We start from the raw sequence: 16,729 nt of genomic DNA, 5'->3' as shown, positions 1-16,729 counted from the left end.
AATGAAGTAAAGTCCTATAATAATTAGGACTATGAGGATACTTTATAAAAGAAAACTTGAGGTACATTACTATATTTCTAATAACCTACTTATTTTATTATTCTTAAGGAAGACATTGACTTATGAATTAGAGAGTCCTCCACCGACTTCCTTATTTTGCAGAAAGCAACCAGATACAGAAGAAAAAAGAACCATATGGCCACCAAAAATTCACACAATTCATCAATTAGTAGCAACATTAATATCGAATTTTGTTGTTAACCCACGTTATTTTAAATTAATTCAAAGAAACACAAAATTGATCATTAACATTTATTTTAAAGTAAGTTAATCATTTATACGAGTCTTTAATTTTTTCAGTAAAACCACTTAAAATATCAATTGAGTATTCATAGATTATCAGCGAACACTTCAAATATCATATGTCAATGAATTCTAGATCAAATTTTGCTAAAAGCTAAAGTAGGGAAAATGAATTGCATTATTGAAAATGTAAATAATTTGTTTAATAAAAAATAGTTGGAGAGTTCAAAATTGTGTTTTACCAAAATAAAACTGAAAATTGAGGCACAGTGAAAGAAAGTAGTTATTATAGGTAAGCATGTGAATAGAGAAGTGTAGTAGAATTATGTTTAGAGATTTCGAATCCGTACAATAAGTTAGCCCCACTCTTTCCCTCCAATTCAAGGCAAAACTAAATCACAAATAAAGGGACCAAATCTTTTCTAATCAATTCAATGGCACTACTTCAATTTCAAGCAAACCCCTTTCCATATCCCCCTAATATATTCACCATCTAATAATCATAAGGTGTCATATTAAAAAAAAAACAATATGTATTTTGTTTTCGTATACCACACTTGTTATCTAATATTACGTGAATATATATCAGAGTATACATATTCTCATTTTAAGTTAATATAGACGTTTAGATAAAAAGTACGCTAAACGTTGTTGTCGTGTGACTGAAAGGTCATGAATTTGAGTTTTAGAAGCGACCTCTTGCTAAAAAATTGGTAGGATAAGACTTGTCCCTAATACACCATTGTAGTGAGACCCTCCCCATACCCTCACTTAGCAGGGACGCGTAGTGCATCAAGCCATCCTTTATAGATGTTTAGAGTAATGGAGACGACCGTATCAAACTAAACAGAAATAAATGTTCCTCAATATACGTTGACCAATGTCATACATACCAAATCCGCTTCATATCATAAATATAAGGAATCTCAATTCAGGTAGACTACTAACTACCTAAAATACATCCACCAGTCAGAAGCTGACACATGTCCTTCAAGAAGAATATTAATTACCAATTTTACCAATGGCTCCATTGGAAGATACATATATACATCTATTGCAATTTACTCTCAATTATGTAGTGCTCTAATATCATACTCTCCTAACTTATCAGAGTGATGTCGTCGGTCAACAGCCTGGCCTTAATCATTTTTCTGTTTTATCTCGGACATCAGAGAAGTTCTCTTAGACGTCATGGCACTATCACACAGATTCTACCATATCAATATTATTTACTTAAAAAAAGAATTAAGGGTCAAAATGACTATGAGCTGACAGACATGATCAGTTTAAATCGAAGATTAAGTATCAACTCATTCCTAAGTTGACAAAATTTAACATATTAGTACAAATAAAATCACATTTATTACCTACAAATCTATTAAATGTGACCAAATTTGTTAAATATTATCACTTTTAAGACTAAATTGATACATAAACTTCTATTTGTGTTAAATTGACCATATATGCTAACTTTAGGAACTATTCAAAACTGTCTTGGACCCAGGCTAGGAGTCTGGCCTTCCCGGCTCAAGGCTAGAGGAGCCTATATATATATATATATTAATTTTTTTTATATACATATGTTAATGTCATTTAGGCTTTAAAAGGTCTATTTTTTATATATATTTTAGATTTAAAAGACATCTAATTGATTTTTTTTATAGATTGAGACGTAATTTAAAAAAAACTGTGAAATATATTTTTGATTTTGAGTAAATAAAAATATCCAGTGACGTAATAATACGTACTATATATTTGATCTGTTACTAATAAACATCAATGTTCTTAAAAAAAAAGTGTCAATGTTACATCCATGTGTACTAATCTTATATACGAACTGTAGAGACTATTTTGAACTTAATTTATTGAAAAAAAAACAAAATAATTTATGTTTATTGTGATATCATGATATATTTTTTTTGTTTAACATACTAGTATTTTTTTTTACTTTTTTAATTATATATAAATACTAATAAATGTTAATACATATGTGCAATACAGATAATGTAACTTTCAAATGGACTCAATTTGACTTTTAATTGCATCATTATGGCATTAGAGATAAAATCGGTAACTAATTGAAAGAATAGGGGTATCTTTTTGTATCTTGTACTTTTATGGATATAGTTACACTTTGTCCCTCTTCCATGATTACCCCTTACTTTTTCTTACAAAAACGCTAATATTAAGGGCAGTTTTGTAAAACAACTAAAAAGCAATTAAATGTAGTAAAATGGGTAAATTAAAACTGAATTGATTTTTAATTTTTTTTAATTATCTACTAATCAACGTAGAAAACACCACTAATTAAGGGAGATAATTAGGTTTCCCTTTTTGACAATTTTCATGCCCTCCTTCCCTCCATAAATACCACTCTGCTCTTTCCCCTTTCTCCACATTCACATCCAAACATCCCCTTCTCTCTTCCATTTCCCCTCTTTTCAAAACCTTAGTATATCAACAACAATGGCGGTTACAATTTCAATTCCTGTTATCTCCTTCTTCGTGCTGTTTCTCACCATTGCCGACGCTAGAATTCCAGGTGTTTATTCCGGCGGTTCATGGCAGAGCGCTCACGCTACTTTCTACGGCGGCAGTGACGCTTCCGGCACTATGGGTACTGCAATTTCAATTTCAATTTCAACTATAAAATCAACACCGATTTTGATTTTGATGTTGATTTAGTTTTCTAATTCGATTATGTTTGGGGGTTTCAGGTGGTGCTTGTGGTTATGGAAATCTGTACAGCCAAGGGTACGGTGTGAACACGGCGGCGCTAAGCACAGCTCTGTTTAACAATGGGCTTAGTTGCGGTGCTTGTTTTGAAATTAAGTGTGCTAATGATCCGACCTGGTGTCACTCCGGTAGCCCGTCAATCTTTATTACGGCGACTAACTTTTGTCCTCCTAATTATGCTCAGCCGAGTGACAATGGCGGCTGGTGTAATCCTCCTCGCCCTCATTTTGATCTTGCTATGCCTATGTTTCTTAAGATCGCCGAATATCGTGCCGGAATCGTCCCCGTATCTTATCGGCGGTAATTCTTTTCGCAATTGTCAATTTCGGCATAAGTTTTGATATTTTAAGCATGGAAGAAAAGAATAGAATATGATTTGAAAATTGATTCTTCCTTTTTTTTTTTCCATGATAGTTATATGTTATTTTTTAATAGTATTTAAAGTGGTTTTATTTCAATCGCTTCTGTTTGCAGTTACGGATAGACAATGGTTATTAGTTGATTTTTATTTTAAAAGCATATGTTTTAAATTTTTACTAAAGGTTTTTTTTTTTTGTCTAATATTTAGACTTAAAAGAAAAAATAAAAATAAATAGACATTTAGTAAAATTGATTTTAATTAGAAATAGACATTTAGTAAAATTGATTTTAATTAGAAACGTTTAAAAAGTTATGTCATTCTGTATGTTAGTAGTTTCTAAAAAATGATAAACGTTGTATCATTTTGTAAATTAAAATAAATTTATAAAACGATTATTTCACTATGATATTAATGTTTTTTCAAGGACCAATTAATCAGATTTTTTTTTTTGAAACCACCAATTAATCAGATTTAATTATAAAAAGAAAATCTTAAATTATCCATAGAAATTTAACTTTTTAAGAAAAAATGAGAGCCGTGGATTTCGTTTGACTTAGTAGAATCATGTTCTCATTGGATAAAATTAAGAACATTTTGTGTAAATGGCTGAAATAGCCTTAGAAAATGACTAATATTTCCATCTATTTATTTACAGGGTGGCATGTAGAAAGCAAGGAGGAATCAGGTTCACAATAAACGGATTCCGTTACTTCAACCTAGTATTAATCACCAACGTGGCAGGTGCAGGGGATGTAGTGAAGGCGAGCGTTAAAGGAACAAAGACCGGATGGATGAGCTTGAGCCGAAACTGGGGTCAAAACTGGCAGTCAAACTCTGTTTTGGTTGGACAGTCACTTTCGTTCAGGGTTACAGGCAGTGATAGACGCACTTCTACTTCTTGGAATATCGCTCCTTCAAATTGGCAATTTGGGCAAACTTTTGTTGGAAAGAACTTCAGGGTCTAATTTCAAAATTGGAAAAAAGAAGAAGTCCCGCTTAATATTTTTGATTTATTTCTTTTTATTTTTAGTGAGTTAATGGGGGTTTTTCTTTTTCCTATTTATGGGAAAAGTTGAAATGGGAAGAGAGTGAGTGGTGTTTAGGTGAACTTTTGTTAAAGAAGTGGGGTGGAAAAGGTGAAAAAGTTAAAATCGTAAGAAATTGGCTGAAAGTGGTTGCAAATGTTAAAAATGCAGCCCGCAGCATTAGTTTACTTATACAGTTTAATACCAAATTATATATTTTGCTTTCTATTAATACTAATTACTTCTCTATTTTGTGTCCATTGCCTTTGTTCTTTAATTTCGGTTTTCCCCGTAAACTTTAGACCTCGATAGAAATTTAAAATGGAATTTACAAATTACTTATTAATAAGGGTAATTAATTTATTAGTCCTTATATTTTGATAAAACACATTATTTAGTCCCTGTATTTTCAAAAACACATGGTAAGGTCCCTAACCTTTTTCTCAGTGAACTGTTTAGTCCTTCCGTCTGTTTCTTAGATTTTTTTATCGTTTATGACTTCGAAAATGACTAAATTACCCTTTACTATTTACCTTCAAACTTTAGAAGAGAAAATCTAATTTAGAAGAAGAAGCTATTTGTATGGAGAACAAGAAAAAGAAAAGACCCAATGCTTACGAATTTGAACGATTAAGAAGAAAATCAAGAAGAAAAATACTCAAAGTTGATTTCAGATGTATTAGAGTTTAAAGGAAAAGAAAAGAAGAATGCAAATCCAAATTGACTAACAAAATCTTCATGAGAGTCTAACGTTAGGGACTAAACAGTTCACCGAGAAAAACGTTAGGGACTAAACAGTTAACTGAGAAAAAAGTTAGGGACCTTATAGTGTGTTTTTGAAAATACAGGGATTAAACAGTGTGTTTTGTCAAAATATAGGGACTAATAAATTAATTACCCTATTAATAAAGGTTAAATTTTGTTAAAGTAGTGAATAAAACATGAACACCAAACCAAATAAATAGGGATTCAACTATTTACCACTCGGATCTATCCTACCTTCTTCCGTTTTAATATGTTGATTAGACACTCTTTATTGATAAGGTTCAAGAGTGGATTGAGAGAAAGAAATTTAAATTTTTTGATCAAGTTTAGTTTGAAGGAATTGTTAAACTACTAAAAGATTTAGAAAAAGTTGTTTCCTTGTTATATATTGGTTTTCAATTTATTCATTTGTATATGTTGTTTTGTATTACCAATGCATTTTTCATAATATTTTTTCAAATTTACCATTATATATAGTATTAATGCAAATAATTCTAACCATAAAAGAATAAGAATTTGCGTAGAAGTATAAATTTATGAGAAAAGTATTAAAAGTAAATTAGACATTTCAATAATCTAATTGATATTGCATTGGTCATGGTTTTGATGTAAACCCCAAACGACATATAAAAAAGAGAATCGAAGGAATTTAGAGTTGATCCAAAATCCTAGGATAAAAAATATGAAATAATCAAAATGTCTAACAAAAGACTGCACTACTTACAAAATAATTTAAATATTTCATAGTGAAGTAGATTTAATGACCAAAATATTCTAATAACTTTTGTAAGGAAATTGTTGTCTTTCGAATCTCCTTCCCCGATTGAAGCATTCGATCTTTCTTTATTATTTGAAACTTCATCCTATTATTGTTATATGTCCGCACTTTCAATCCTTGTTCATCGGTCACATGACCTTGCATTATTTAGATCTCCTTCCTTTTGGTTTATCGATGCAATCTTTCGTAGCTCCTCTTCTTTTTACCAGATCTCTTCAAATGAAATGTCCAGTCACTCACTCCCTCTTAAAAAAGGTGGACCTATGTTGTTTGGTGGATAGTCGAGTGGTTTGTTTTCCTTGTAGGGGCTGACATCTTTCATGTTGAAGGACTACAAAATCTTCCCTAACAAGTTCGGAAGTTCAACAACATAAGCATTCATAACCTAACTTCTTAAAGACTTCGTATGGGCCATATTTTCGTGGTTTGAGCTTACTGCTTGTGGCTTTAGTTAATCTTTTTTTGCTCAAATACGCCATCATCTAAAATCCAACTTCAAAATGTAGGTGTCTTCGGTGTTTATAAACTTTCTTTTTTACCTTGGCATTGCTCTTCTCTAGCCTCTCCTATACTTATTCATGCATTTGTTGGATCTCTTTGGCTAATCTTTGAGCCGAGACATCCTGGATGGAGTTCTTGAAAGCTTTAGGGTGTAATTTGACACTTTGGTATAAACAGAGAGGATCATTCGGTTCGCTAATGTATTAAATCATTGTAAGAAACTCTACATGTGCCATTGTGAATTCCCAATTCCTTATCTTATTTCTTTTGAGGTTCCTAATGATATTCAGTTCATAACCTTCGCCTAGCCATGAGTCTAAGGGTGAGTAGTAGTGGTGCTAAACTCCAAAGGTGAATCAAATAATGCCTAGAGAGTATGCCAAAAATGACTGAGGAACTTAATATCTCTGTCCAACACAATGGGCTTGGAAACTTCATGCCATCTCACAACGTCCCTATTGAATATTTTGGCAATAGTGAAAGCGTAATTGGTTTTCCTACAAGGAAGGAAAAGTGCAATTTTGGAAAATCGATTCACATTCCCTTTGAGTTCTTGGGAGATCCAAGACAAACAAAATTCATAGATAGGTCATCTGAAATGCAATTTGGAACAAACAAGAGCATGGGTAAGCCAATATTCTTAGCATGACCCTTAGAAGTTTGACAAAAGTAGCATCTCTCCGCCAAGTATGTCATACTCTTCCCCATCTTAGGTAAAAAAATGCTGAGAGTTTATAACTTTGAAGGTCTTATTTCGTCCAAAGTGTCCACCTAAGATTCTTTCATGCAAATCCTACATCATTTTCTCCTGCATGGTAGTAATAGGTAAGCAAAGGTGATTCCCTTTCATCAAATATCCATCCATCAAGTAGAAGTCTCCATCGTTACCATTGGCCGACCATTTTTGCCCCATGCTGCCAAATTCCAAATCTTCTTGGTAATCATCTTCCAGATGTTCAAAGGTATCAACCTCAAAGCTAAAGTCTTGAGCAGGTTCACCCTTCGACTTAGAGCATTCACCACCTTGTTCTAAGTGACAGTTTAATGGATAAATTAATAAGGGAACTTATCTACAAAAGCAAACAATTGGGCATGCATGGACTCCTTAGCTGCTTTGACTTTCCAAATACTTTAAACCTTGATGGAATCACTATGTCATTTTTTCTCTCCTATGACACAAGATATATGACAGATATTATAGTAAATATATGTCATCTGAAAGCTTATGCGCAAACAACCTCAAATCACATGTGGCGTTACGATGACACACGTCTGTCACCTCAAGAAAACGCGATTTTAATCAAAAAGGTATTTAATCATTAGATGACATGACGTATATATAACTGTCATTGTTGTCTGAAAAAAAAGCGGCAAATAAAAACAAGTTTCACGGCCGACCTTTACTTATCCAAATTTAACGCGCTCAAACGTTTTAATAACATTTCAGCTCATATATAAACCAAAACCTACAGGGTAAATTAGGTTTCTTTAAGCTCATCTTCAGCTCGATGCTTCAGGGTTTAGCTCTCCCATCCCTCTCTTTGGCTAATTCCATGGAAGCTTTCTCTATGCAAATCTCTGTTTTTGAAATCGAAACATAGAACTGGTAAGCTTTATTTGTTCTCTTCCTCGATGTATTAGGGTTTTGTTGTTCCTTAATCTAGCTTTTCCTAATCGAACTTGTAATAATCATCAGATTTACTCTTGCGGTAACAACTACTGGAATAAGGATGTATTAATTGTTTGACTTTACCAATGAAAAGATTGGGTCTTTCTCTTAGGTACATTGATTTAATTGACAAATTTTCTTGATCAAACTTATAGTAATCATCAGATTTACTAATGAAAAAGATTGTTCTTTATCTTAGATACACTGATTTTGCATTTTAAATTCATGTTAAGAGGTGGGCCTTGCTCTTGCGGGTGATGTTGAGAAAGGTAAATCTTGCTCTTTTTGGATGATGCTGAGAAAGGTAGATCTTGTTATTTTGGGTGATGATGAGAAATGTAGATATTGTTCTTTTTGTTTTAAATATTATTAACATTAGAGATTATGAACTGAACATGTATGAATTTACAGAGATATTAACAATGCTATAAATATATCCCAGGTAAACTCATTGTCTTTATAAGAACAATATTATAAGAATATAGACCAATATATTTATTAAAAGAGTATTTATTGGCTTCTCCTTTTATGTGTGATAGATTGAAAATGAGCATGGACTAATGGAATAGGAACTTGGTAAACCTGGTCAAGCTTATAGCAACTGGGCAGTAAATAGTACATACATCAAGAGGTAAATATTTCTTTTCTTTAATAAAAAAAATGTAAATATTACAAAATAAAATATCAAATGTCATCCACAACATTTTCTATAGCCAAGTAATGTTTTAAACCTATACTCAATAGGTTAAAAGCATTAAAAGCATTATGTGAAATAATACGGAAAAAGTACAGAAACAAATTTTACAGTGTAACTAAGTTGTAAAAAGCACTACTATGATTTAAAAGTTGACAAAAACATGTATTTATGATTTGTGAATTTTGTAAACTCAGATATTTCATAAAAAATTATTGAGTTGCTATTTACCTCAAAAGAAAATGATTTGGCGCAATTAAAAACTCGCTTGGTTTGTAAATTAACTAAATCATAAGTATTATTTCGCCGAAATATTGACTCATAAATCATTTACCTCTACAAACTTCACAAATCACAAATTCATATTTATAAATTAGAGAATCACGAGACTATCTTTATAAATTAATCAAATTACAATTTTTTTTTACCTTTCCCAAATAATAATAATAATAGTAATAATAGTTAGGTTGATGTGAGAGCTTTTTTCTTTTTGTTTTGGCAACAATGAGAATGGAAAAGAAAGTAAGGTAGAATTTGTTGAAATAATTTTCCGTCATTACTTAAAGTGGCATATTTTAATATTGTAACTAAAGCTACTTAAATTAAGGATATTTGTTTCTTAATTTTAGTGATGTGGACATTAATATTCTAGCATGCTAATAATGTAGTGTTACTTGAATTATGGAAAAATAATTAAGTTTATACATTTGAGGACGTAACTGTCTACATTTGGAAACTAACAATGCTTAAGAATAAACAAATAATCCACAAAGTCAACACCCATTCTCACTTTCAATTTTCTCTATTTTTAAAGTCAACACCCATTCTCACTTTCAATTTTCTCTATTTTTCTTAGGGGTGTTCAAATATGGATGGTTCCCATCCATTCTCCACCCATCCAACCCATGGAACATGTACAGATGAGTTATATATGGGTTCTATGGGTTGGATGGATTACGGAAAAAAATTATTTGACTTATATGGGTTGGGTTATAATAACTCATCCAATTAACCCACCAACCCAACTTAAAAAAAAAAAGATAATATTTATTTGTGAAAAACCTAATACCCATCCAATTAACTTCTTCTTTCATTATGTAAACCCTATCCGTCCAACATCTTCCATTCAAATTCCTCCACCGCCTTAAAGCCTCCTGATCGGACCACCGTCTTCGCTCGTCGAACGCCACTGTCGGAATCGACACCTCCATTGACACCGTTTTTAGAGTTATTAATTAATTTAAGCCTCCGAGATAGGTAACAATTTATCCCATAATATTTATTTTTTATTTTTCATCATTGTTTTTATTTGTTATTAATTAATTTTGATTTTAATTACTTTTCGGAGTGCAAAAAGGCAAGATTACCCATGGTCGTGAAACAAGATGCGTCAATGGTTGATTGATTTGGCTTTTAATTTTTTTATATTTTTCATCGGTCTGTATTTTGATATTAATATATTGATTTATTTCCCTTTAACTAGGGGAGTTCAAAAACTGAATCGAACCGAAATAACCGATCGAACCGATGTATTTCGGTTTTTCAGTTCGGTTTTCGATCTATTAGATTCGGTTTTGGTTTCCAATATTGAAATATATCAATAATATCGGTCGGTTCGGTATTTATGATAAAATAACTGAATTAACCGAACCAACCGAAATAAAGATGAATTAACAATTTATTATTATTAATTATCAGATTTAACAGTTTGCAACTTTCGAATTAATAAAAATTATTCAATTACGTCTTAAAATAAAAGTTATTAGTCCAACACCTTTATGTTCAATTCACAACTACAATTTTATCTTCTTTCAAGAACAATGAGTTTACAACTCAAACTTTTCTACTGCCCACCACTTTTTAGGGTGGGCAAATAAACCGGACAAACCGAACTGAAAACTGGTAATCCGAACCGAAAGAGTCGGTTAACTGAACTGATGGTTTTCTTAATGGTAAAAAAAATAGATAAGTACCGGTTTCGGTTTTGGTTTCGGGTTAGGGTGTTTAAAACCCGTAGTTACCGGTTAACCGAACCATTTAATAAATATATATTTAAAAAAATAATATATTATATAAATTATAGTATAATATATAATTGAAGTTGTAACATAAATTAATATAAATATATTACATATATATTCGTGCTGTACTTAAAAAAAATACAAAAATAAATACATCAATTGTTTTTTTCAAAATCAAAACTATTAGCTTTGTTGAAAATCAAAATATATAACTAAGTTATATTATAATATAACTGTACTATAATTTTTGTTGTTTAAAATAAAAAACAGAAACCCTATTTTAATAAATGATAAAACCGAGGACCAAATCGAACCGAACTGAAATATTCGATTTGGTTCTGTTTGTTAATATTATTCGGTTCGGTTTTCATTTTAAGTGGTATTCGGTTACTTCGATTTTCAGATCGAACCGACCGTTAAACACTTCTACCTTTAACTATGATTTTGAGGTTTACTTATTATTATTATTATTATTATTATTATAATAAAAAAATCAGCGGCTTATTAAAAAAAATCAGCACAATAAAAAAATGGAGTTGAATTGTTATGTATAATTCATGATAAATATACAATAACCCATCAAACCCACTATAACCCAAACCATCTAACCCACTTAAAAAATTCATACAACTCATCATAACCCATTATAACCCAATCCATTTTAAAAAAAAAAAAGTTCCTTATATTGGTTGGGTTAAAATTATACTATAATCCATCCAACCCAAGTTTGAACACCCCTTGTCTAATTTGCAATGTTATAAACTTCGGATTGGACCGGCCAGTTTGAGCGGTTCAACCGGGAACCGGCAAGGAGTTTTGTCCGAGTTTAACCGGCAAACTTCAATAAACCGACGTGAATCAAGATTGAACCGGCAACTTTCAATAAACTGCTGTTATCGAAGCCTAAACTAGTACCATTTTTTAAACGTTAAGTCTAAATTGGTGTTATTTTGTACGTGAAGCCTAAATTGATACTTCCCCAAAAACCATAGACATATTTTGGTGCCGTATCCATTCTTTAAATCATGTACCTTGCTAAACCAAAATTAATTATTAATGTGTCTTACGTGTAGAGTCGCTCCTGGCATAGATCATAAGTGTGGCCGCCTAGGGCCAAACCCAATTTTTAATTTTTACTAATATATTAAAAAAAAATATTATAAATATAGTTATAATACTCGTTCATATCTAAAAGGAGACCAAATAATATGATATTTTAAATCTAAAATGGATCTAAATTTCTATTTTAAACTTTTAAGTATAATTTTTTATTTATTAAAAGCATTTTATCTCTTATTTGACCTGGAGCCTATAAAATATTAAGACCGGTCCTGTTTACATACTTAATACGTTTTTTTCACATTTATTTTTATTTTTATTTCTTTCTTCTATTACATGCATAAAATCAATATAAATTTTGTATAATTCTTGAGAAGAGAAATTGGATCCACAATTTTGTAAGATCAACTACTTAAATCTGGTCATAATTATTTAAATATAATTTATTTGATAATAATTATTAATTCATTCTTAAAAAAAAATTATTCCTAACAGTAAAGGATATATATGTTCTCCATTACTTTTCAAATAATATGTGTATTATTTTTTCAAATCTTCATGTCTTTCTATCTCTCAACTACTTCGATTTTACCCATTTCCACAACTGCTCCAATGTCTCTCAATCTAAGGTGCCGTTTGATAAAACTGAAAATTAAGTGCTGAAAAAATAAGTACTGAATTTAAGTGCTGAATATTATAAGTGTTGAAAATATTGAGTGATATAATTATTATAAAAATATTAGTTGATAATGTCTAACTTAATATGTTAAGTTAAATATTTTGACTTACCAAAATAAGTGCTTTTTAACTTAATTTATTAATTTAAGTAGTGAAAAAATAATTGTTATCAAACGCACTTAAATTAAATAAGTGCTTAATATTTTAATTTAGGTCATTAAGTGACTTATCAAACAAGGCCTAAGTACACAATTCTTTTATTTGGCGGAGCAAAATCTAAATTGCTTAAAATGTAATTTCAAGCAATATAAATTTGTTAAGATAATTACAAATGTAACTAGGCTTAATGAAACCACACTTTTTTTATTATTAAATTTTCTTATTTCATATTATTTGTTATTTGTCGAGTATAGTTTTCAAAACAATCTTTTCCTATTTTACCCTTATTAATGTGCTTAATGTTAATTACACTTTTTTTCATTTTAATTTTTCAATATGTGGAAAGTTATTCAATTTAATGAGCGACAGAAAAAATAAAAATTATTAATAAAGAGATTTAAAAAAAAAGTATTTTAGTCTATGTTCTATACATTTAATGTAAATCAATCATTTTCTTAATACGCGTAATTTGGTAAAAAATGACAATTATTTTGAAATAGATAGAGTTTTTTTTTTCAAAATATAGAATGGAAGTTTCATAGTCAACAAATTTAAAATATTGGAATTTTATCTGATTTAAATATGCAAGTGTTTGCACCAAAAATAAAGTTTTCTTGATACACTCATGGTATACACTTTTCATGGCAAAACCTTTTTCGCAATGAATGTTTTAGGAAACATTTTTTTAGAGAAGACTTTGTAGGAAATTTTTCCTTTTAAGAAATTTTTTCTTAAAATGATTTCTTAGAAAACTTTTTTGATGTTTTCCTAGTGCACCATCTTTCATCCTCAATCCATTTTCCCTTCCCCTAGTTTATCTTCCCTTGTGCATAGTTCATTTAGACATTCCTGACATGAACCTCACTTTCCATGAGGGAAAACACTTGAAGAAACCAGAGAAACCATATGAGGAAAACCACACGAGGGAAATCACTCGAGGAAAACGTGAGGAGGCCTGTGGGAAACCGCGTGAAGAAAATCAGGGAAACCATTTGAAGGAAGCCACTTGAAAAAACCTTTTAAGGGAATCAATATGAGGGGAACTACCTGAGGGAATCCTCTTGAGGGAAATCATACGAAGTATACCACCTGAGGGAAAACATATGAGGGAATCCATTTTTCAAAGAGGGCGTTTAATTTTCTTAACACGTTCAGTGTGCTGTTAAGCCCAAAATATACCTAAAATATCATTAACATTTACATCATTTTTATTACAAATTTATGTTGTTTATATCTGTTTAGATTACTTTTACTCTCGAATATCTTTCTTTCTTGCAAGGTACCTAAATATTTGGTAAAATCCAAATAGGAACAAAAAAGGATCAAAAACAGAAGAAAAACCCTACCAAAGGAGTCAAAGACGACGTAAATCGAAAGCACCAAGTCGAGGACACGAACGAAAGTAAAGAAGTGAGAAAACTCACCGTGCCGCGACAGTGAATCCCCAACCCGCGGCCGCGACACGCGTGGTTTAGCCATTTCTCCCATTCGTCCAACGTTCAACTTAATGCTACGTCATTCACGGCCGAGGATTCCTATCCTCGGTAAGTGCAGAAAATTTGCCAAAAGCATTTAACACATGCTGAAATCCAAGAAACGCGTTCGTTCAAGTGGATAAAGACGTCCTTTCACAACGGACACGACTCTTAACCAACGGATACATCACTTCAAACACAACCCTTCAACATCTATAAATAAAGAGTTGATGTTGAGAAAAAATGCAATGAAATGTTATAATATAGATATAGAATCAGAGCGTAGAACTTATGTCTAAGTTCTAAGTAAAAACATTTCGAGAGTTAGAAATTAGATTCTGTACAAAACAAGATGAGGTACACATATTGTTTATAGTTTAATTACAACTCAGTAGCGTTTAGACATTGTTCCAGTTTTAGTTTGCATCATGGTAGTGGCCGACCGAATACCTATTACGAAGTTACAACGAGAAGATTGAGTAGAGTGTTCGCCCCTGAGCCTGACAACCTCTGAGGAAACCCAAGGAAAGGAACTGATCAAGCCGTTCACTTGCACGCCCTCGAAGAACTCGATGCTCCATGTTCTCTGTAAACTTGTATCAATTTATATTTCATCTAATAAAGTCCGTTCTATTCGACAAATCGTTATGCAACACTTATGGTAACCAATCCAATATAAGTGAGGCTGGTGTTTTCATTAATACGCAGTTGAATTCAAAATCATTACAAGGAAACTTTGTTGAACACTTAGGCAAATTATCATCTCGAAAGAGTTTTAATTTGAGTAAGGGCAACTATCCCGAAAGGGTTTTGTCGCGTTCAAAACCAATTAATTAGAGGTTCCGTCATTTATTTCATCATCATAATTGATACAAAGTTTAAGTTGTTTTCTTTGCTTAATGCAAATGAATACATTCATTGTTTTTCTAAAAAGTTCTAAATGTTCATGTTTTGTAAAATTCATCCTTAAATCAGAAGATCTTTCTAACAATCGATTTATTCTAAATATAAAATCTTATTCCAGCATTTTTCAAGTATTCAAAGTTCATAAACTCAATTAAACAATTATTTTTCCTAAATTCAATTAGACAAATTTCACTTTTCATTTACAATTAATAATAAATCTAACAAGTTCGAAATTAACAGATTCAAAAATAAGTTTTTCGTTAAAAAAAACGTATCCCTATGGGATCGATATTTTTATTACTACAAGCGAAACCGTGCACTTGCGGAAATCGCTCAACAAGTTTTTGGCGCCGTTGCCGGGGATACGCCAAAATTTTTGACAAAATTTTTATTTTTCGTATTTTATTTTCGAATCTAGGTTTACACATTATTTTTATACAATTTTTATATTTTATTTATTTTTCAGTTTATATAACATATTTGTTTTCAATTTTGTTTTGAAGGTAGTTTGGCTCGTGTAACCATTTCAAGTTCATGCGCAGTTCGCGCAATTCGGGCACGCCACCAGACCCTTTTGATCCAGAAATTGAAAGAACACTTAAGAAAAACAAGAAAAACAACAAAAACAAAGACAAAACACCCTTAAAAACCAAAAAAATCCAGCCAGAAAATATGGCTGATCCACCGACACTTATGGATTATGCTAGGCCAGGAATGGCCGGTGTAACTAATAGTGTAGTTAGACCCCGTATAAACGCAAATCAATTTGAAATTAAGCCTGCTTTGCTTAATATGTTGCAAAACAACGTAACGTTTTAAGGACTACCTAACGAAAACCCTAATGCACATTTGACAAATTTCTTAGAAATTTGTGATACTTTTAAAATTACTGATGTAACAGCCGAAGCAATCAAACTTCGCCTTTTTCCTTTCACCTTGAAGGATAAGGCAAAAATTTGGTTAACTTCTATGCCTGCTGCAACATTTGAAACTTGGGACCAATTAGCCCAAGCGTTTTTATCGAAATATTTTCCCTTAGCAAAAACCGCAAGAGTCATCAAAGAATTGACATCTTTTACACAAAATGATAATGAAACTCTTTATGAAGCTTGGGAACGTTTTAAAGAACTTCAACGTTTATGCCCACACCACCAACTGCCAGATGCACTTTTAATGCAGACATTCTATAATGGATTAAATCCTACAACTAGAGGTTCATTAGATGCTATGTCTGGAGGGTTATTTATGAAGAAGACGTCCGCCCAAGCAAGAGAACTTTTGGAGGAAATGGCAATCAACAGCAGTATGTGGCCCGCAGAGCGTGGACATATACCAACGGCGAAACCATCATCCTCAGGTACATCATCGGTTAAAGGTATAATGAATCTTGATCCAGTAGCAATGTTACAAGCCCAATTTTCTGCCTTATCGCACAAAATTGATAAGTTTATGGCACCATGCGATCCTAATGATCCAATCCAGAGAGACATTGATTACGAAGGTATGAATGAGATAGAACAGGTAAATTTTGTCCAAGGACAAAACCAAACTACTAATCCTTATTCTAATACTTATAATCCTGGATGGAGAAATCATCCT

General features: G+C 31.6%; 1 protein-coding gene and 1 non-coding gene across 2 annotated transcripts; one reads left to right on the top strand and one right to left on the bottom strand.

Annotated features, from left to right (window-relative positions):
• The first annotated feature begins 2,692 nt into the window (after positions 1-2,692).
• Positions 2,693-4,683, top strand: LOC136226747 (expansin-A4-like). Its single transcript, XM_066015398.1, has 3 exons — positions 2,693-2,920; positions 3,021-3,339; positions 4,056-4,683. Exons 1-3 carry the CDS (start codon positions 2,770-2,772, stop codon positions 4,363-4,365), a joined length of 780 nt encoding a protein of 259 aa, XP_065871470.1. The 5' UTR covers positions 2,693-2,769; the 3' UTR covers positions 4,366-4,683.
• An 11,497-nt stretch (positions 4,684-16,180) lies between these two features.
• Positions 16,181-16,287, bottom strand: LOC136228191 (small nucleolar RNA R71). The gene has a single exon (XR_010688524.1). It is a non-coding gene; the product is annotated as a small nucleolar RNA R71 (small nucleolar RNA).
• Positions 16,288-16,729: the final 442 nt, after the last annotated feature.

The sequence above is a fragment of the Euphorbia lathyris genome, chromosome 4 (assembly GCF_963576675.1).
Source record: "Euphorbia lathyris chromosome 4, ddEupLath1.1, whole genome shotgun sequence".
Taxonomy (NCBI): domain Eukaryota; kingdom Viridiplantae; phylum Streptophyta; class Magnoliopsida; order Malpighiales; family Euphorbiaceae; genus Euphorbia; species Euphorbia lathyris.
The sequence above is the reverse complement of the archived record's forward strand: the minus strand, read 5'-3'. Positions and strand labels throughout refer to the sequence as shown.